At 33.2% G+C, this 24,152-nt stretch overlaps 1 protein-coding gene across 1 annotated transcript; it reads left to right on the forward strand.

Annotated features, from left to right (window-relative positions):
* Window positions 1-1,173: 1,173 nt before the first annotated feature.
* On the forward strand, window positions 1,174-15,647 carry LOC105113445 (pathogen-related protein-like). Its single transcript, XM_011009619.1, has 4 exons — window positions 1,174-1,284; window positions 13,940-14,080; window positions 14,287-14,418; window positions 15,387-15,647. Exons 1-4 carry the CDS (start codon window positions 1,174-1,176, stop codon window positions 15,543-15,545), a joined length of 543 nt encoding a protein of 180 aa, XP_011007921.1. The 3' UTR covers window positions 15,546-15,647.
* Window positions 15,648-24,152: the final 8,505 nt, after the last annotated feature.

Below are 24,152 nucleotides of genomic sequence, written 5' to 3' on the forward strand. Positions count from 1 at the left end.
AACGTCGGATATGGCCGCACGTGCCAACACGCATCGATAAAAAGGCTTCCCATGCGCGTAAATGCGCCCCACACGTGCCACGAGTCTTCTTTGCCTGGATGTACTGACTCGACTTGAATACCAAACGACTTGACACACATTACTGATCTGGATAAGGATGACATTAGCATGCACAGTTGGCACGTCATGTCAGCGACTAGTTAGTTGACATGTCAGCAAAGTGGGACACACTTGTCACGTCATAAACATCAAGTCGAGTTGAGTTAAGCCAAGCCGAGTAATAATAATACCATTAGAGAGTATTTTAAGACACCAATTAAAAAGTGATGAAGAGTAACAATAGATAAGGTGGAACCAATAGAAGAGAGTCCATGTCCAATTACCATAGGCATAGGCATAGTGATTGGTTTATAATTTAAAAGTTGAGCCCGAGGAAGAACACCACGAGCATACTTGGTTTGACTACAATAGTGTCTGTTAACAAGTATAAATGACCTCAAGTCCTAAAAAATAATTGAGAGGGCCTAAAAATTTGGTGGCAAACTTAGCATAAAGGAGTGATTGATTATTGCTAATTAGAATAATATCATCAACTTACAATAGTAGAAGATAAATGAGATAATGTTAATGCTTAAGAACAATTAGAGAAGTATTAGCTCGGCTGCAAGAAAATCCAAGTTGAAGTAAGAAAGTGATAAATCGCTGGAAGCAGGCATAGAGAGCCAATTTCAAGCCATAGAGAGCTCTTTTAAGCTTTCATATATGGTCAGGAAAACATGGGTGAACATAACTAGGGGGCTGCAGCATATAAACATTCTCATGCAAAACACAGTTGAGAAAAGCATTTTTAACATCAAGGTTGGTGAAGAGTCGATTATTAATAATCGCGAGAGAGAGTACCATCCAAATAGTGGATGCCTTGATCACTAGACTAAAAGTATTTGTGTAATCAAGGCTAAGAAGACGAGTATAGCTTTTTCCAATAAGACAGGCTTTGCAACGATCAATGATTCTGTTAGAGAAATATTTAGTTAAAAAAACCCATTTAGATCCCTCAATATTGGTGTTAAAGGGACGTGGCACTAGGTCCCAAGTTTAATTATCATGAAGAGCTTTAATCTTCTCATCTATAGCAGCTAACTAGTCTGGATTCTTAGCTGCAGATGTAAGACCATGAAGTGTGGAGAAATAGAGCAAGGCATAAAGAAGACCAGAAGCTTGCCGGCTAAAATAGCTATAATGGTGTGGCCTGAAAACACTTGTTTTGGCACGGGTGACCATCAGGTAAGCAGAAACAATGGCAGAAGGTCTTGGGGCAGCAGGAGGCTAATTTGATATGAGAGCGAACTGGCTAGGCAGGACAACAAGATCCCACTGTGCTGGGGACTCACATGCGAGAATGGAGTTAATTTGAGAAAATTGTATTGGCTCAACACATGAATCAATAAAAATATGACATTTTATAAGCTTGGACTGAGTAATAGGTTTGGGCAAAATGTTGTATGGTAATGGGACATCAGGTGGAAATATGGTTTATACCTGGCTAGGCTCACTAAAAGTAGAATAAGCCAAGATATAGTTGAGCGTTGAACAGAAGAGTTGGGGATGGGAGGGAAATTAATTTTTTCAAAGCATGCATAACAAGTGATATATACTTCAATGGTAGTGGGATCAAAGCAATGGAATCCTTTGTAGGCAAGACTATACCCTAAAAAGATACGGGGAAGACTACAGGAGAATGTTTATTAGAAGCATGGTCATATAAATAGGGAAAAATCTACAACCAAAAGGATGGAAATTTATATAATGATGGACCTTACAATTCAAGATTTTAAAGGGAGAAATTTTGCCAAGAAGAGGTGTAGGCAACCGGTTAATAATGGGGTAGTATGAAGTGGGAGCATATGAATGAAATAGGAGAGCAAGGCCTGTCTTAGTCACATGACAGTGCTTGCATTCAACATAACCATTTTGAGATGATGTACAGGGGCGGGACAATTGGTGATGAATCCCTGTATTGCGAAGCTGAGAATGAAAACATGAACTAAAAAATTCAGCACCGCCATCACTTTGAAAATTTTTAATTTTGCAAGAGAATTGATTTTCCATAAAGTTCTGAAATTGGAGAAAGATTTCATAGAAATTAGATTTACACTTCATAAGATAAAACCAAGTAAAGCGAGAATGATGGTTAATAAAGATAACATAATATGAAGAACTCATTATCGATTTGACAAGAACGGGGCCTAGATATCACTATCACGGCGGACAAGACGCAAAATATCATTTGATCAAGTATCAGTTTTAGAAAACAGGAGCCTATGGCTCTTGGCAAGTTGGCACGCGGAATATAAAGAAGTAGGCAAGATGGATTTGAGAGAAAACTGTCCTTTTTCATTTAATATGGAAATAACATAATGATTTTACATGTCTAAGACAAGAGGCGTATGCCATAAGAGCAAATTTATTTAGGATAAAAGTAAAAGTACTGTCACGCTTTATACCCTATTTATTTTTTATTTTAAATTAATATTTTTTAATATTAAAAATAATTTTTTAAAAATAAAATATATTATTTTAATATATTTTTAAATAAAAAAACTGGAAAAACACTTTTCAAATAGACTCATACAGAATAACCTCTCACCATTACATTTTTTGGTTGCCGCCACTTTTCTTGTTATGCAATTCTGAACAACAAAGGAAGTGTCAATGAACATAACTTTTAAGGGAGAATCGAAAGTTAATTTGATAATGGATAAAAGGTTTTTAGTAAGGTGGGGGAACCGCTAAAACATCAAGCAAAAGTAAATCAGAAAAGGAATGAGAAGTGCCAATATAAGTGATGGATAAGGAGACTTCATTGCCCAGAACAACATTGTCCTTCCTTCTTTTTTAGTTTTTTTTTTTTAGTAATCAAAGTTTTATTAAAAACATGCTAGCCATTTAGATGATGGCCACCATGAAAAGAAGAAGTTTTTACAAAAAGGGACTATTAACTAATGAAAAAAATAAAGAACTAGATAAAACAAAAGAAAGGCTTGCAACATGGCTATCCAAACATTCAGTGTCATCTTTTGCTATTTGTCCAGCTTCGAATGCATTCAGTACTGATATGAAGATCATTACCCGTGTAAGGAAAATAAGCCTCACAATTCCTTAGCCAAGCAGATAACCAAAGGAGTGTCAGAGAAAAGTATGAGTCCAAATTCGATTTGACATCATTGAAAACCAAATTATTTCTAGTTAACCAGATACTTCAAGGGATACCATAAGACAGTATTTGCAATGCCTTCCGCTAAAACCTGCCCTTTAACCATCATTGGCCATTAATTCAGAAGCTCATCAAGTATGTGTGGAACACACCAAAAGATCCCCCACCATAAGAAGAATTTGGCCCATAATGTCCATGCAAATTAGCACATGATCTGAAGTCTCTATTACAGTGTTATAGAGTGGACAAAAGGACTGATCCAAGGATAAAAGGTTACAACTACATAGGAAAGATCTAGTACATAGTTTTTGGAGGAGCTGAAGACTTCCAAGCCAAAGGATAACAACATTGTCCTTACCAACATATTGCTTAGAAAAGTCCAGGATTTCTGAGCCTGTTGACATGTAAGCAGAGACACCCATGTCCAGATACCAATAGAGAAGGACCATTTGATACAGAATAAGAAATCTAAAGGGATTCATCTAGCCATGTCTAAGGATTTGAATGATCATAGTCCTGCATTTATCAGTCATATTACCCTTAATTTTACAGGTCTGACATTTTAGATTGTAAGGGCATTAATTACTTCTGGGTCCATTAGGCTGACTATTGATGTTTCTAGATGAGGAGTGTCCAAAATACCTATAAAAATCACCACGGGAGTGATGATTACGAAATTGATTTCAATGTCCAGGTAAGGAGCGAGTGGCTATAAAAGCTACAATAGGCAAAGACTGAGATTCCAATGATTTTTGGAAGAGATCATGACTCTAAGCCAGCAGAACCAGATCATGAATGGGAGTTAGCGAAGAGAGCGATAATTGCGTGGAGGAGAAATTAGCAAATTCAGTTCCAAGGCCATAGAGAAACCAGTGTGATTTGTCAACTTCATTTATAGGACGTCCAATGGCCAGTAACTGATCATAAAGAGATTTGAAATCTCAAGAAAAATCATTAATAGATCAAGACCCTTTCTTTATTAGTTGCAATTCATCTTTGAGATGAATTTCACAAGTGTTGAATCCATGACTGAAAAGATGCATAAGAGCTAATTAGACATCACAAGAGGAGCTAATTAGACATCACAACAGTTGCACCTATTGCCTTCTCAAAAAGGAAAGAAAGGATGAGGTTGAGAATCCGCTCGCCGATGGCTTTCCATTCTAGGAATTTGAGAAATATGGTAATCTAGGGATTACTCAAATACTATGAGAATGTTTGTAAAACCACTCTGATTGAGAGGTTGAATTGTATTTTATTTATATAGAGATACATACACATATGACAATACATGAATAGAAAATAAAATACAACCGGAAAGAAATCAAACAATGAATGATTCATATCTACAATTAAAGGTCGACTACTATAATCAGGAGATAATTAGTGAATGTCATGAGAGGATCCTGGCATATCCTCGACAAGTTTGTCCCCGTAGAAAGTAGAAACAACCAATTCTCATTAACTGGTCTTGGGGACTGCAGGCATGCCAGATATGATACTTGTTAATAATAAATTCATTCCATCTATGTTTGCTAATACATTCAAGCATCTTCATGCACGAGGAATCTCACCTGCTGTTCTTTACCCTACTGTTAACGTTGATCTGTTTGATGTACCTTTTTCTTATAAGCAACGAAATTATTTTGTATCTCTTGCATGTTATAACTTTACACAGGCTCTTGAAATAATGAACAAAAATTTATTTCATTGCATTTTCCCTCCAGCAGTTCAGACTCTTATTCTTATCTGTTTCATGATCACAGGCTGAGTCTTCTCTCAATTGATGAGTTTGGAAAATGGTTTAAATGCAATACCATGACTTTGCTCACTAAGCACTTGCATGTAATTTGTCTCTCAGGTGGATAAGACAATCGGCTGCGAGAGAATGTCGAATACCTCGATGAACTTAATTGCCTGGCAAAAAGGAAAGGAGTCTTTCATCTAGCGTCCTGCGCAACAAATGAAAGAAATAAACTTCTTTCACAAGCCTCTGTGTCATTTATACTCCTAAGGTGCGATCCCATGCACTTGTCTAAAACATACATCGTGCTTTGAGGTGAAATGTAGGTTTTAAAATTAATAGTTTATTAATGTAGGATGAACACTTCGGCATAGTCCCTTTGGAGGCAATAGCAGCTCATAAGCCTGTACTTGCATGCAATAGTGGTGGCCTTGTGGAGACTGTTATGGATGTAGAAACAGGATTTCTTTGTGACCCTACCCTGAAGAATTCTCTTTGGCAATGGCTAAACTGATTCAGGATCATCGATATCAAACTTGGCAAGACCTGTAAGCCAGCCCAATGACTTTCAAACCTATAGTTAGGTTTAAATTAGGTTTGCTTTTCAAATTGCTTGGGGATTTGACTTAATCAAACCTACTTTACCTGGTAATTTATTTTTTAATTAATTTTTTTCCTGAAACAAAATTATTTAATAAAAAACTCGGTAAATCCAAGTCAATTTATAACACGCGAGTTGACTTGTCCACCTTCCAACCTTAACCTTGATCGGATCATATGTCGGTCAAGTCTTATAAATATGTTTAGGGAACCAGATGGCAAGAGAATGGATGGAGAAGGTCGTAAGCATGTAGCCATGTCATTCTCAACAAAAAAAAAAAAAAAAAAGAAATTGGCCAGCATTTGAATCAATGTCGAATAAGTTTTACTGGAAGTAAAGAAGATTGAAAGTAGCAAATTTAGCTGGAAGATGATGGTGCAACAGATCTTTTTTTACGACCAAATACAAGATTATTTTGATAGACAACCGTTGCCTCTTGATTAATGGATAGATAGAGCGAGTTTTGACTATGATCTTTTACATAATTATGTTTTAGTCGCAAGTGAGTTCCAAAGTAGAAATAATGGGCTTATTCAAAGTCATTATTGAAATTTACCTACTTGTAGGTTTTGCAAAAATATCTATTCATATAAATATTTCTCTTTTACAAGGGGGGAAGTTCTATTGGACTTGGACTTGGACTTGTATTTGCAATGCTTAAGATACGATTACTTATATTAGTGTAAATATAAGTCAAGAGACTTGAAAAGATAAAAACTCTTTAATTGTTATACATATACCCAGGAGACACTTGAAAAAACTAAAACTAAAAAATCTTTTACTTCAAAATTAATTCAAACACACTCTGTTGAAGTCTCACAATTCTTAAAATTTAAAATTGAAAAAACTAAAAGAACTTTGAATTCAAAATTAATTCAAACACCCTTTTATTCTTGAAAGTCTCACAATTCTTAAAATTTAAAATTGAAAAAACTAAAAAAATTAAAGTTTCCCTTCGTATATTAGTGATGGCAATTAAAGTTCACTAACTGAGTGGCAAGTTTCCCGAGAGAATTACTGACAAACTATGAATTCCAATGCATTGGTAATTAATAAACTTTAACCGTTTACTAATTATAGTTTTATTGATGGAATCATGGATGGATCAAAACAAATCTAAAGGGTTTTTTGAAATTATTAGTGCGAAATGAAAATATCAAGGGGACATTATCGAAGGAATCACTGATAGACTAATTTAAAATAATAATATTTAATAGTCTATCAGTGATCCTCTCAGTAAAACATAGTATAAAACCTAATGAATGTATAAAAACTTCATTTTTTCTCTCAATCTAAAAATCACTCTCACTCTCTCAAATCCTCTCCTCAAATCTCAATGAACGTACTAGAAATTAAGTTTGCAGATGATCTGCAATTTCTCAATCGTTGGGAGCTTGCAATCGATATCGAACACCTAGTCTCTAGAGTTCATGGCCTTGTTACAACAAGGAGTGCAAGAACATACGACCCATCTAAATAAAAAAATATGAACAACTCTCCACGGAATATGAACAACTCTGTCCAATGGTCATAGATATTAAATCATAGATGTGTGGTGTATATGCACTTCTTTTTTGGCCCTATGGTCCCGAGAACTACTAGCCTCCTACTCCTCCTCCAGTGCCACCTTTGTTCTAATTTCATAGTATTTGAACATATAAATTTGTAATAAATATTTGGCTTTTATATTAAGATAATTTATTTTTACATGAATTTTATATAATTTTAATTTTTTTAACTATTTTCATTTTCTTTTAAATAGATTTTTTTAAAAAATATATTTTTTAATTATTACAGACGGAGTTACTGATGGACTCAATCTGTCAATATATTCCAAAGAGTTGGAAGAAAATTATTCCATTTGCCACTTCAACTGTTACATCATCGATGAAATTATTCTGTTGGTATTTTACAAAGAGTGGAATAAAATTACTCCAAATGCCATTGCAATCACCGATGGAATAATATCATCAGTATATTCTAGCAGGTAATTTTTTTCACATATTTTCTGTCTATAAAACCATCGTGTTTCTATTACCGACAAGTGATTTTCGAACGGACAGTTTCTATCCATGAATCAATCGGTAAAATACACGCTGATGAAATGGTAAAGTAAATGCTAACATATTTCTTCAATAAAAATATTAAATCTACTAGTCTGTTGTCTTTTTCTTGTCAATTCTCCTGTTAGACTCTATCATCTTGCATCTTTATTTTCTTTTATTTGGATGTCACTTGTATATCCACACTCTCATCTATACACTTGCTTTAATTTCTCAAATGCCCCTACTAGATTGAGCTACACATGCTTTAATTTCTTGAACACCCTACTAGATTGAACTAGCTCTGATATCATGTTAGAAATATTTCAAGTTCTTAAATGCCCTCATTAGATTGAACTAGTTCCATTGCTGACACGATCAAAAGATTCATGTCTTCTCTCAAGTGTAAGAGTGTCGAAGAAATAAATAACCCAACAAGACCGGGGTCAAACCATAGAAAGATGAACTATATAAATTAAAAATAATATATATATATATATATATATATATATTTAATAAAATAAAGAGTTTATGTTAAACAAGGATAAAATAATTGTCAAGGTTAGAGGATCCACTAATGGTATGTAAATCCCAGGAAAATGATGGCTGAATTAAATTAAAAAAATAAACCGAACTAAAAAGAAGTGGGGGCAAAACAAATACACTTAAAGAAAATATGGCCTAAATGAAAATAAGAAATACTCCTCTTCTAAAATAAATAATAAATAAATAAATAAATAAATAAAGATCTACGGCTATCATAAAGAAAGAAAAGAGGGAGTTTTTGTATCCATTTTTAAAAATCAAGAGAGAAACACAAAAATTCCAAGAACCCATCCAAGATTAAGGGTCATACGTAGAATAAACACTGATGGGCAAGATTAACAAGAAAATTTGAACAAGAAGAGAAGGGAGGAGGGTTAGCTGCCATTAGAAAGAAAAGGAGGGAGTTGAAGATTGAAACCTTGATTCATACCGGGTAAGGTGTTCTAAATATGGTTTTATGAGTCGTTTCAAAGTCGATTATAAATTAATGCCTGGATGTTGAATTATAGTTAGAGTTCTTAGAATTGAATTAAGGGAAAAATATGAGTCGCTAAATTAAATAATTTCATGTGTCGTGTGTAAATGGAAAGGTTGACAAATCTAGACAGTTTTGTCTCTTCACTTTCAGAGGGATTTCGGGTAACAGGTTGAAGGAATTAGGATCATGTTCCTTCATAGAAATTATAGTTTTAGATGTTGACTAACTAAGAAAATTAGTCTATAACTCTAGATATAGTTAAACATCTGAGAAGAGATCAGATAGTAACAGTTCAATGTTTAGACAGTAACGATTTAAAAACAAGACAATAATAGTTCAATGTCTAGACAGTAACAGTTGGACAGTAACAGTTCAATGTCTAGACAGTAATAGTTGGACACTAACAGTTCAATGTCTAGACAGTAATAATTCAATGTTTAGACAGTATCGTTTAAAAAACAAGATAGTAACAGTTGGATAGTAACAATTTAATATCTAGAGAATAACAGTTTAATATTTAGACAATAATAGTTCAAAAACAAGACAATAATGGTTCAATATCTAGACAGTAACAGTTTAATGTTTAGATAGTAATGGTTTAAAAACAAGACAGTAACAACTCAATGTTTAAACAGTAACAATTCAATGTTTAGACAGTACCGGCTAAAAAAAAAGACAGTAACAGTTGGATAGTAACAGTTCAATGTCTAAAGAATAACAGTTTAATATTTAGACAATAACAGTTCAATATTTAGACAGTAACGGTTCAAAAACAAGACAGTAACAGTTCAAAGTTTAGACAATAACAGTTCAAAAATAAGACAGTAACAGATGGACAATAACAGTCCAAATATAAAGAAATGAATGATAACTATGGTTGGACAAATAATGACAATATTAATGGGTGAAATGAGAAAAACATAAAATATTAAAAAATAACTGAAAGAAAAACTTATTGGCTATCAATATGGTTACTATAAAACATATCCTTGGGTGAGAAAAATTTATGAGATAAACCTGTGATTTACAGGAGGGACCATAGGTGAGGTGTAACAGCAGCAACAGGAGAGCATGAGTAGAGCTTTTATTGTAGGTAGGTGAATCACACCTATACTTTCTAAATTAAATTCCATGATTCTAATATATTACCAATGTGAAATGTGAATTACTGAATGTATGTGTATTCAAGGTGAAAAGTTGTTGTGTGAATTGTTGAGTAGTGAAATCATCTTTGACAAAAAAAAAATATAAGAAGTGGGATCAAGCATGCATTGACTAGCATACATTTAGTACATGTTAGAATCCCGGGTAAGGGTATTAAACATGCATTGACTAGCATATATTTAGAGTATGTTAGGATCCTGGGTAAGGGGATCACCATTTAATGGCTAGCATACATTTAGCATATGTTAAGATCCTAGGTAAAGGGGCCACCTTGCATCGACTCTTACAGGTTGCTGATGATACCAATAAAATTGGTATCTGTAATATGTTACATAAAAATAATCATGTTTGATTTTATAAAGTCTGGAATGGAGATTGATGATGGAAGAGGGAACAATTATTAATAGTTGAATAAGGAAGAGATTCTAATGAAAAACCAAAAGGGATAAGTGAACAAAATATGAGTGCATGTTACCCTTTTGAAATTATTAGATATTCTTGTTGTTTTATTTATTGTGATATTCACATTTCAATAATATATATTTTGTTTCAGGATCATTGCATGCACGACAGGCGTAGATCCTAGCTTATGTTTCCCTTCTTGTAATCTAGGTTCTAGGGAGTGTATTCTTATATTTTGTAAACATGAAAATATTTGTAAAACTAAAATTGTATAATTAATGTTTAAACTTGTATGAATGAACTTAACTCTATAGTTCATATAACCATATTTAATGTCTATGTGTTTGTATTTTTGTTCATCAACAATAATATTTTGTTATATAATGTATATCATAAATATTGTGGATGATAGGTGTGATAATATGTGTGGAATTGAAACCCAGGATGATTAGGTCAGGATTAAGTTATGAGATATGAGTTATTAGAAGTGTAAACAGGTTACATATCGCTAACTTGGAACCTTCCAGTATATGGGGACTTTGTCAAAATTTCAGTAGATGTTAATACGAAGACCATGAATATTAAAAAAAAATTACTCTATTTTTCGGTTGATATAAGATTGTTGCTTTTATCTTGGTATAGGGGTAGGATGTTACATGATATTTCAAATAAGTATAGTATAAACTCTTTTTATTACTTAACTGAAACCACACACACAGGAGGTTTCAATCTAATTATAAATTGTTAATATGATTACAATATTTATCTTATTCAAATAATGCTAATACTTGTAAATATTGTCAGACATTCATGATTATAACTTATGTTAACAATAAATCAAGTTACTTTCATAGCACAAGTGTCTGTTACGCTATACGGTTAGGCTATGAAAGTGCCAAGTGTTATACAACACAAATCTAGATTAACCATTTAATAAGCAAAGTATTAAGAGCGAATAAGATAACAAATACAAAACATGTTAGTATCAAACATTAAAGTCCATGTTGAGTTTACACTATACTTATTCTTGCACCATTAGTGTAACTTTTTTACCTTGACAGAATAAACTTAACTAAATATAATGAAAGAGAGAAATATAAATAAATAAGATAAAAACATAATAAGATATAAGTTAACTAAGTAAAGGAAATGAAATGAAAAGTATAAATAAGAGATTAATATATCATAAAATAAAACTTGAACATTACAAAATACAAAGAAAGAGAGTAAGAGCAAGATCTTGATCTAAACAACCAAGATGTCTAAATTTATGGTAAATGTTTCCTTTTTATAAGCTAATATTTGGAACTATTGATTTTGATGATTAATTATTGAGTGAGTGATCATCTTTTGACTTAGTAACAACCCTTATCTTCTTGTCTGAACAAAACATCACTGCTAACATCAAAATTTGAACAAATAGTCATTATGAAAATTCTGGGCATTTGTCTTAGATTTCTAACAAAAAAAGAATGAGCTCATTTGGATTGCTAAAACTCAAGATATAGGCTGAACACTGAATAGTATCTAGGCTGTAGGAAAGATTCCAACTTCTCTTTTGTTGCTACTATTTGAACTTGAAAACAACCGTTTTGAATTTTGGACTCTCATGAAAATTTTAGGCGTATATCTTAGCTTTCCATCCATATAAACCAGACATAAATCCATGTTATACAGCTCAAGTTATGATCTAATAATCGAATGATGTTCCAGTTTGAATTAAACCAGCTTCTTTTTTTTAAGCTTAGCTCTCTCTTTGTTTTCTTAATTTCAATAATTAAACAAATTAATCAATCCTTTTAATCGTGAAATATATTTGTATTTGAAATGAGCATTTACCATAAATTAAAGATATTCTATATTATCAGATTTGTTATTATAAAATATGAGTAAGTTAGGGAATTTAATGATACTTTAAGTCTGATATGATAATATAAAACCTTAATAAAAATATATTTTTAAATACTAATCAACTATTATATTAGAAATATTTAAAGAAGCAAAGGGAAGAATGGTACTGGAAGACAATCTCATTTATATAAATATTATTCTTTTAAAAAAGAAAGTTTTACTAAACTTGGTCTTCGAATTACAATACTCAACATACATACATATATCAGTGTAGAGATAAATTAAGAAACTAAAAAAAAAAATGCTTTTTAATAGTCACCCATACACTTAGAAGCCACTTGGAAAAACTAAAATAACTTTTACTTCAAAATTAATTCACACAAGCTATAGTGTCCACACACACACAGATATATATATATTAAGAATTGTTTGTTGCAAGCATCAATTATCAGCCTTCACTAAATCAGTGAAACAGAAAATTGGTGCTGGCATTTTTGATTGGTTGTCTTGTGTTTCTAACAAGTTGTTTAATAGTTGGTATGTTAAATTGTATGTATAGTGACATGGTTTAGATGGATTTTAACTGGGTAATATGAATTCTTTTTATATTTATATTTTATTTTAATATTTTATTAAAATTAATAAAATTCAAATTAAACTTCAAGTTGTCAATTTATGAAAATAGTAAACTAATTTAAAAAATTTCTAACACAAGTATTTAATTAGTTAATACTTATTTAGTGTTGAATTCAAACCATGACGAAAAAAGCTCTTCTATCAAGAGGCTCGTGTTTATTTTGTTGAAGTATAAATGGTCTATATAGTATGACGTTCGCTGCAAGCATCAATTGTCGGCCCTTCTCCGCATCTGTACCAGTTTCATGTTTTACAGCTGTGGAGAAGGATGTGTACACCCACACACACACACACACCAGTACCAGTTTCATGTTTTACGGATGTGGAGAAGGGTGTGTGTGTGTATGTATATATATACATACACACACCCTTCTCCACATCTGTAAATCTGTAAAACATGAAGTACCAGTTTCAGGTTTTACAGATGTGGAGAAGTGTGCGTCTGTGTGCGTCTATATATATATATATATACACATATATATCATAGTCAAATAAGATAGGCAATTAGACATGCGAAGCAGATGTGCGACTGACATCTGTATTTGAAGACGGTTACTCCCAAGCAAGGTTGAAAATTGACTAGCTTTGTTTGTGTAATTTCTTTTGTTGATTTCTAGTTGCCTCCTTGATATTGTTTGGTTATTATTTCTAGAATGAAAAAAATTGAAACAATAAAAACATAAACTGTGTTTAGTTAAAAGGGTAAAGATATAAAAATAAATTTATTTTTTTATAGAATTTTTTTAAAATAAAAAGTTCAATGAGACACGTCTTCATCTTTAACATCTCTTTTATTTTATTCTGAAATATTAATCAAATACTATAATTAGAACCAATAAAGTTGTTCATGGCATTGCATTGCCTTGAAGCACTTCTTTCACGAGGATGGACGTTGAATGTTTGTGTAATAAACTAACAACAATTTAGTAGTATTTGGTAAGGCACACCCAATTCAGGATTATCAATTGATATCATCGAGCCAAAGACACTTGCAATCAAGATCTCTGGGGTCCATGCCAGATTTTCTATGTTATTCTATTTATCTATGACCGCTGGACTTTTCTAATAAGGCGAGCTCTTGTGCAATCAATCTCCTTTCGTTTGGTTTATTTTTCCATCTTCCCTCACTGCCCAAGTTTACGTAAGGGCTTACGTAGAATCAAGGAAAAGGAGGCATAAGTTAGCCAAAAAAATCTCACCAAATAGATTCAGGCACGTTGAAGTTTAGATCTTGATAGTACTAGTTAAATGGTGTGGATAGTACACAATTGTTATTCAAAAAGTAGGAGATAAATACAGATCTTTCTTGCATGATGACACTGAGAATACCACACAGTGGAGGCATGGTGGCCCTCCCAACTTCGATACAGTAAATCAGCTCTTTGAAGAAGGCCGAACTAAGGTCCTCAACCTTCTTTATACCCTTAGTGCATATGCGTTATGGTTTTTTTTTTTTTTTTGTATATGTATATGTTAACTAAGGTCCTCAACCTTCTTTATACCCCTAGTGCATATGCGTTGTGGTTTTTTTTTTTTTGTATATGTATATGTTTATGACCCTTGAATATTTTTGGGTCTCATTTTCTGTGTTTGATATATGGTTTGAAGGAATGGCCAGAAGGATCGCTAGAAGTAGTGCAAAATGCTATAAAGACATGGGATATGGAAATCGAACACAAGACTCGCGTACAGGACAGTATAAGACCATCAACCCTGACACATTCAAGCTCATTGTTAATGGTTCATCAAACTAAAACTCAATTTGGTTTCTTATTAAATTATTCTTATATTTGATTTAAGCTATTAAATATAATTACAAGGTGTAAAAAAAGAGAAGGTAACATGCTACTCCTCGACCACGAAAGGTACCCAATACCTCGTAGATGACGAGAGAAATTAGAAAATCTCTCCCTCATCGAGAAAAGTGCGTGGACCGGCGAGTTTGCAATGCCCATTGATGCCGCTCTTGATATTCGTATTGTGAGAGTTTTTCCTGGGTTTACTTAATGTGGCAGTGGACGAGGAGTGTTTCTATTGATAATGAGGAGAAAGAGGACGCCGGATACCGACTACTTTTAAGAGAGCAAAGCCAAATTTTATAAGATTCTCAATTGAGCCTTCAGATTATTTCATGATATAAAATAATCATAAAATAAGGGAAGAACGTTGAAATTTTTTAAGCCCTTGACTAATAATCACTCAACTTCTTACTTTACTAGTTAAATTAAATAATAATTTAACTAGTAATCACCTGGGAAGTGCTGAGTGTATATTCAGGACCTCCTGTGATTTCTTTCAAATTCAGACATTGGGGTTTCTTTGAAGGACCTTTCAAAGGCCATGCTCCTAACGGAGAAAAGGTTGAGTTCTATGGCTCAGGAGTCCTCAACGTATGCTGTACAAAAATTCAAAACATCACGATGAACCAGTAGCTTTCAACTATTATCCCAACTTGCCTACTTGCTATGATTTGATTGGAAAATAATTAATGAACACGTTAATCAAGCTCATCAGGTAAATCTTTTTGTTCAAGTAATCGCACCTGGCAGCTAAATTAGTGATTTCATTTTGGACATAAAAGGAAAAACTGAGATTCCTCAGAACATACATAAATTACAGGAACAACTTCATTGATAAAAAAATAAAAATGATTTTCTGTAAGAAAAGTAAACTGGGTTAATTATGATTTAACTGGTGATCATTCACAGGTGGATGAATCTATGAGGGCAGAAGATGTAGAAATTTACTATGACCCAGCAGAGTTAATTGGAGGGCTACTGATCTCACCATCCCAATCAGAACCAGAAGACAACACTGTCAACACTGCAACAGCAACACATGGCTGCCCATTTTCTAAAAAAAAGTAACTGGACATGTGAAGACATTGTGCTACTGCTAGCTATTGTTTTGTTACTCTTGTTTGTACGATGAATCAATCCACTTGTTTGCTTTTATTACCATTTTATCTATCTAAGGTACAATGTCTATTCTCGTGTGATCATGATGTAAGAATCTAAAATAAATCATCACGTAACCCCTTGTTAATTTTTTTTATCAGCAGATCGGATCAGAGCCCTCTATCTAGATCACTTCCAGAGATGACTTCGAGTTTGTTATGAAAAAACAAGTATAAAATATCTCTATATACGTCATTCAACTATAGAATAAATTAGATTTAATCAAAGCTGGTTATTAGAAATAAAAAACGATAGAGATGTATATACTATATACCGTCCTGCATGCATCGTCAGCAAAATTAAGCAACCTTGAAATCTCAAATGAAATTTATATACACGCTGACATAATTATAGAATAAATTATTGGAAATGCAATCTAGATTAGCCGGTCAATCCCACAACGATATATGTAGACGATCTCCAGCTCCATCAGGACCTTTTGCAGCTTCATAAAAAGAGCAACGAAATCCATCTCCTTTTCCACCTTCGTATACTCTTGGTGAGTTGCTGTCAATTGTCATGCCATCTTAAATGAAACCAACAATTAAGCTATATGGATGAACATTGACGCAAACAAAACAAAAGGTCAATCCATCGTTTAGTTTTCTGGTTGTAATTGGCATACGTGAGAGGTCTATCCTCTTTCTTGGACCAGCTATTTAAGATATTTACATTCATTTGAACATAAAAGTCAAACTATGCTTAATATATATGTGGTCAAGGGGTCCATGTTAATAAAGTTGTTAATAAAATTGAGAATAACATAATGATTTAGATTGACTTAACCAATCTTTTCTATTTATATATGTAGGGCAGAATACGGCAATAACCGTACGGATTACAATATTGAAATAATCCTATATTAATTTTCCATTCAGAGATATCCATCCTATACATTCTATAATATGCCCCCTCAAGCTGAGGGTGGAGGATCGACCCAAATACATTCTATAATATGCCCCCTCAAGCTAAGGGTGGAGGATCGACCCGAAACTTGAACCTGAAAGCAGTAAAGGACATAGCAGAAAGTGATTTGGTGAAGACATCAACAAGTTGATCCCGAGAGGGGATAAAGCGAATCTGAATTTCCTTCTTCACAACCCGGTCACGAACAAAATGATAATCTACCTCAGCATGCTTAGTACTAGCATGAAAGATAGGATTCGCTGAGAGATAGGTCGCACCAAGATTATCACACCAAATGGTAGGAGCAGAGACGAAAGGAACCTGCAGATCTGTTAACAAATATTGAAGCCAGATGACCTCAGTAGTACCATCTGTTAAGGTTTTATACTCAGCCTCCGTGGAGGAGTGGGCAACTGTACGTTGCTTGCCAGATTTCCATGAAATCAGTGTCTAATCAAAGAAAACAAGATAGCCACCCGTAGACTTGCGATCATTAATACTCCTAGCCCAATCGGCATCTGTAAAACCATGAAGAGCAAAAGAGGTACCTCGAGTGATATGAAAACCATGGGATGATGTTCCTTTGAGGTAGCGGAGTATGCGTTTAACAGCAGCCCAATAGGAATCTGTAGGAGCATGCATGTATTGACAGACTCTGTTAACAGTAAAGCAGATATCTGGACGAGTGAATGTAAGATATTGAAGAGCACCCACAATTTGATGAAATCATGTGGGATCAGAGAATGGATGATTCGGTTGTATAGCAAGTTTAGAAGGAGAAACTAGAGTATCAACAGGTTTGTAAGAAGTCATACCAGCCCAAGTGAGGATGTCAAGAATTTATTTGTGTTGGTGCAACATCAAACCCATACCTGTAGACTGAACTTCAATACCCAGAAAGTAGTGAACATCACCTAAGTCACGAATCTTGAATTCAGAGCCTAGTCAATGGACTAGGCGATGAAGCATGGCAAAGTTGCAGGTCGTAAGCACAATATCATCAACATAGACGAGGAGATAAAAGATATCAGTGCCATCAAATAAGATAAATAAGGAGGAGTCAACCTTGGAGGCAAGGAAACCAATAGAGAGTAAAAAATCGCTCAGACAAGTGTACCATACCCTTGGTGCCTATTTTAAACCATATAGTGACTTGTACAATTTGCACAAATGAGATGGAAGAGTAAGGTCAACAAAACCTAGAGGTTGTTTCATGTAGACCTCTTTAGTAAGAATACCACTGAGAAAAGCATTATAAATATCAAGTTGATAAATCTTTCAATTATAGGAAATTGCAATTGAAAACACTAATCGGACAGTGGTCTATTTAATAACTAGGCTGAAAGTTTCAAAATAATCAATGCCTTCTTGTTGAGTAAAGCCTCTAGCAACTAGACGGGCTTTATAACGTTCAATATTGCCATCAACACGACATTTGATGTGATATACCCATCGGCTGCCCACAATATTCATCGAAGGATGAAAGGGCACTAGGGACCAAGTATGATTGGATCGTAAAGCCTTGATCTCATCACACATAGCATCATGCCAAGAAATATATTTATCTACATCAGAAAAGGAAACAAGTTCAAAGGAAGGAGAAAGCAATACCCGGGTGGCAGCTGTATCAGCTACCACAGAGGACACTATATTTGCGGTTTTGGGCTGCCATGATCTAAGGACCATAGGGTGTTAGCTGAGCAACGGTGGTGATACAGGAGAGGTAGACATCACAAAGGTGTCCTGATGCAGTAGATAAGCTGAGAGATCAACCACGAGATTCAGACTAGGGGAAGAAGTCGGGGAAGAAGTTGCCATAAGTGGAGGGTTGGTAGTAGAGGCAGAGTCTGCAGAAACCGGGTGACTGACAGAATAAAGAGAAGCAAAGGAGGAGCTAAAAGATGTCCCACTACTATCAAAGACATCATGCTGGAGAGTAGGGAACACTGAGTTGCAACCTGTACCTGCAATAATATGGTGAGATAAAAAGGCATGTGGTGAGCGGCAAAGGAAAGGTGGAGGCTGTGGTGTTTGGGTAAGAAGGGAGGGCAGCGCAGACGTAAAGACAGGATAGGGTGTGATTTGAGCGGTGAACAATGAGGAGTGGGTAAAATTTATGACGATGGTAATAAGAGATGTGGTGTGGGTTTGAGTGGAGACCTATGCAATTTGTTCAGATTTATCAAACGAAAAAACATGTTCATGAAAACGAATATGACAGGAGATATACATGCGATGAGATTCAATGTCAAAACATCGATAACCAAGGTGAGAGGAACTATAGCCAAAAAACACACATGGAGAAGACCAAAAATCCAATTTATGATTATTATAGGGACGCAAAAAAGGAAAACATAGACATCCAAAAGTACGCAAAAAATGATAATCAAGAGACCGTTGAAACAAATAATCAAATGGAGATCAATTATCAAGAACAAGTGTAGGCATGTGATTAATAAGATAAACCGAAGTGTCAAATGCATAATTCCAAAAACAAAATGGAGCTTTACATTAGCGTAGAAGAGTAAGGCCGGTTTCCACAATATGCTTATGGCTTCTTTCTACTGTTCCATTTTGTTCGTGAGTATGAGGACATATCAGACGGTGATGAATACCAATATCTTGAAAAAAAGTGGAGAGTTTGCGATATGCATTGCCCCAATCAATTTGAACATATTTTATTTTTAAAGAAAACTGACATTCAACAAGAGTTTGAAATTGATGAAAGATAGAATAAACATAAGATTTTACAACAAATGGATAATAGCATATATATTTTGTGTGCGCATCAACAAAGATAACAAAATAACGATAACCATCCAAAGAAAAAAGGGGAGCAGGACCCCACACATCACTAAAAATTAATTAAAGCAGAGTAGAAGTTTTGTGACTAATAGGTCTTAAAGACAAACACGATGATTTTCCTAAGGGACAACTTTGACATTGAAAATTAAAAGTTGTAGGAAATTGTCTCAGCTTTCATCTGTAAACAATTCAGCTTTACAAATGATCTTATTTTTCAAGACTAAAAGTTGAAAAATGCAAGAGGTAGGATGACCTAGGCGACAATGCCACAAATCAGCGGAAGCAGAGATGCAGGGAGACCAATAGACTTGAGGAATTGACGAGATGGAAGACTTGAACCTAGACAAAGTATAAAGACCATCTTTACTCTGTCCTGAGAGGAGTACTTCATTGGAGTTGAGATCCTTAACATAAAATAGAAAAGGGTGAAACTCAAAATAAACATTATTATCGATGTAAAATTTCTGAACAGAAAGCAGAGGTTTCATGATTGTAGGGACATGTAGGACATTAGATAAAGTGACCAAACGACGTGGGTTATATAGTTTTGTATGGCCAATATGAGATATGGAATGTCCCTTACCATCACCAATATGTAAATTATCATTACCATTGTATGGTTCTGAAGCAATCAAGGTTACAAGGTCAGGCGTGACGTGTTGATTTGCATCGGTGTCCAGAAACCATTCAGTAGTACCTGCATGATTATATAGTGCTAGATTGGCACTATGCTGCTGTCCATAGCCATGTTGTTGAAGTTGGGAGCACTGAGGAGTAGTATGTCCGAAGGCTTGACATAACTGGCAGCGGCAATTGGATCCCCTATTACGCTGCCAATTTCCCTGCTAGTTGTTGTGTCTGTTGTTGTTGCTAGGAGTGCTATGAAAGCTACGAAAATCAGGCCTGGAACCAGAACTGCAAAACCCTCTGTGATAGAATTGTTGAGGATGCTAGCTGCCATAAGAATGGCCCTATTGCGTCCAAACTGAGCAGAAGGCTGACAATGAGAGAGGAGTGCTGAAGGTGGGATGTTTGGCATGGGCAACAATGGTGCATGAATGGCAGCAGACCCCATAAACAAATGAGATGATTTATGAATAAATTCATGAGTTAGCAAATGACTACGCAAATCTGCATATGGTAGAGGATCTGCCCTTGTAACATGACTTGTTACTAAGTCCTTAAATTCTCCGCGAAGGCCACGAAACACATATAGATTGAAATCGGTTAGCGAAATAAGCTGGCCAGTAGCTGCTAGCTCATCAAATAAAGTCTTAGCTTTTTGCAAAAATTGAGTTACCGAATCATCACCTTGTCGAAGGTCTTGAAGGGAGCCATGAAGTTGCATAATACGGAAATTGGATGTAGAAGCTAGTGCTTGCTCAAGTGTGTGCCAGGTAGAACATAAGGTTGGACAATCAACAACAAGATGAAGAACTTCCATGGATAGCGAAGAGAGCAAGGCACTTAGAATGAGTTGGTCATGTTTTTTCCAACGAAGAAAGTGTTGAGATACCTGAAGAGAGACACCATCAGCAAAAAGAATATGAGGAGAAGAGTAGGAGTTTGAACCATCAACAAAGCTGAAAACTCATTGGCCTAAGATATATGGTTTTATTTGCATTTGCCAACACAAATAATTGGTGTTTGTCAATTTCAAATAGATGACCTGATGAGTATGGGAGAGGGGCACAATTGCCACGACAGAAGCTGCAGTGACTTCAGTAGAAAAGGATAGTAGTAGGGCAGCATTATTGGGGTTGAAAAAAGCACGGCCAACATCTGTATGTTGTGGCCACTGCAGAACTGAAGCTGAAGAAGAAGATGGTCCCACGACAAGAGTGCAGGAGGGCACAACCGGTGCTGCTGTAGAGGAAGAGATGGTTGTCGGCTGAGAAGGATCCATTATAGAGAGGAGAAGAGGGGTTTTAGGTTATTTGGGGCTTTGATACCAAGTTGAGAATAATAGAATGACTTAGGTTGTCCTTAGCTAACCTTTTCTATTTATATATGTAGGGTAGAATACGGCAGTAACCGCAGAGATTACAACATTGGAATAATCCTACATTAATTTCTTATTCAGAGATATACATGTTATACATTTTATAATAAATGAAAACTCTAAAAAAAATAAATGGGGTTTTTAATACGCTTAACCAAATTCAAAATCCATCTTATTAAATCAACCACTAGTGATTGTATATCCAATAATTTCTTCTTTGTAAAATATGTTTCATGTTTAATAACTACAAGTGGTGATAATTAGATATTTATTGATAAAGTTATACCCTGTTAATTTATTTCGTAGATAAAGTTTTTAGATATTTACCTGTATTTATTGAGTTTTGAGTATTCAAATTATTATTTATTATTCAACAAAAAAATAAATAATAATATTTATATATGGGTGTTATGTAAAAAAATAAATAATAATATTTATATATGTGTGTTATGTCAAAACATATATATATATGTTCTACATATATATCTATATCATATAAATATATATCTTGGGGTCACGTGAGTTGGATTTTCAGTTGGATTTAACAATATCCATACTTTATCCAAGTTTAACAATTGTTGTCCTATTTGAATTATTTGGATTTTCTTAATTGTCGTGCAATACAATAGTTAATACAATAGTCATTCTATTTAATTTTATGGCTATTAAAATAAATATCACTGAAAATTCTAATTAATGATTTAAATTCAGGAGTAAAAAATGTATTTCTTGGGTTAAAATCCCCTCTTTTTATTTATGCATTTCTTTTTTATTTGAACAAATTGACTATGTTGTTATAAGTACAACTTGTAATAATAATTTTTTATGTGTGTTTTTAATGATGATTTTATGTTTTAATTTTTATTTTAAAAATTAATTCTTAATTTAAATTTCAGTTTAGTTTTAATTGATTTAGGTGGTTGATGGTGATGTTAAGTAAAAGAAAAGATATGGACACTTCTTTACTCTTTTTTTTTTAATGAGAAGAGAAAGAAAAAGAAATTAGAAAGATATTATGTGGATTTTTAAAATATCATAACATTTAGAATGGAAGTCCAAGGGTTATTTTCTTTAGAGATTCTTTTCCACTTAAGTTCAGGAGGTATTTCGAATGCAAAAAAACATGTTTTCTAAGAAGAAAAAAAAATTATAAACTCAAAATCCCATCTAGATATTAGATAATTTTTTTAAAAAATATTGAGATAATAATATATTAGTTAATTGTTTTTAAAATATTAAGATTGTAGTATATTTAATAGACCTGAATTAACCTGAATTAACTAGCCAAATTTATAATTCCAATCATGAGACTATGATAATTCTATAAATAAAAAATTAAAACAAAATATAATGTCCAAATCCAAATAAATCTAATGTTGGAGAATAAAATTAAAAATAAAAATATTCAATTAAAAAAGAACTAAAAAATACCCTAGTAAACCCGAGTTAATTTGTCAAACTCGTGATATAGGTAATATACCCTACTAGATTTAATAGCTTTTATTTTACAAATTATTTTTCATTTAATTATATGATAACCAAATAATTATTTCTTTTAGTATCAAGATTCTTTTTGTATCAAATAACAAATATTTCTTTTAGTAAAAAGAACAAACATAACATATGCATGAGACTAAACAAAAACATACCTAATTTTTTTAAGTTAAATAACAAAAAGAGGCTTTTTTGTAAGTCAAATAATAAAAAGAGATATATATTTAAATAAAAAAAGATGAAATTACTTTTTATTTAATTGTGCTGCAATGAGGATTATTTACATATCAAATAAAAAAATATTTTTTTTTAGAAAAACAGAAAAAACAGGATAAACAAATAAAAGTGAGAAAATAAAAACATATCTAATTTTTTAAAGTAAATAACAAGAAAAAGTCTTTCTTAAGTCAGATAATAAACAAAGATATTTAAATAACAAATAATGAAATTTTTTTTTTAAGTTTAAGGTGATGAAAATGCATTAAATAACAAAAAAAAAGAAAAAAAAACAAATAAACTAGGCATATGGATAGGCCCACAGGCATGTGGCCTATAAAAAAGGCTTGGCTCGCTTGCCAAACCTCTTTCTGTTTTTCTTTTTCTTTTTTTATATTAGAGTTGTACCTTTTTATTTTTTTCTAGAGTGACACAAACAACGTCCCACAATTTGTAGCCTTAGAATCTAGCGATTGAAGAGTTGTTAAAAATTCAAGGTAAAGGTTTTTATGCTCAAAAATTTATTTTTCAACCTATTTTTTACTCAAAAAATCATAAAACAGTTAGAGATCTCGATAAACTCATTTATAATCTAAAAAACTGGTCCAAAAATTCAAAATAAACCCAAATTCAAAAAACTTTTTGATCTTAGATCTACCTTCTCAAGTAATGGGAAGGCAAAAGAACACCCAAATGGAACTCCTTTTATTAAATGTAACTTGTTGACATCAAGAAAGTGATAATTTAATATACCTTGTAGCTAATCAGTTGGTTACATATGACATTATTATATCCATGTAAATATATATATTTATTATTAATAAAAGCTTAATTTATTTTTAATATTCATATAATATTATATTTATAAATATAATATTTGATTTATGAATCTAGAATAAAGATAAAGTTAATGAGATAAAAATATTTTACAAAGAAAATTATAAAGTCGTTATAATTATAGGTTCCTATTGCATTAAAGCATTGTTCTTAAAATGTTCTTGGTTGATGCTCTTTTAAGAGTGTGTTTGGCAGTGTGGTAGCGGTTGCTTTTCAAATAATTTTTTGTACCGAAATGCATGCCAATGATTTTTTTT

This window comes from Populus euphratica, unplaced genomic scaffold (genome assembly GCF_000495115.2).
Source record: "Populus euphratica unplaced genomic scaffold, PopEup_1.0 scaffold422.1, whole genome shotgun sequence".
NCBI lineage: Eukaryota > Viridiplantae > Streptophyta > Magnoliopsida > Malpighiales > Salicaceae > Populus > Populus euphratica.

Coding starts and splice junctions, on each gene's coding strand:
- LOC105113445 (XM_011009619.1), top strand. CDS start 1,174: ATGAAGTGTGGAGAAATAGAGCAAGGCATAAAGAAGACCAGAAGCTTG. Junction 1,285..13,939: donor TTGGCACGGGTGACCATCAG/GTAAGCAGAAAC, acceptor TGGTGTGGATAG/TACACAATTGTTATTCAAAA. Junction 14,419..15,386: donor ATTCAAGCTCATTGTTAATG/GTTCATCAAACT, acceptor GATCATTCACAG/GTGGATGAATCTATGAGGGC.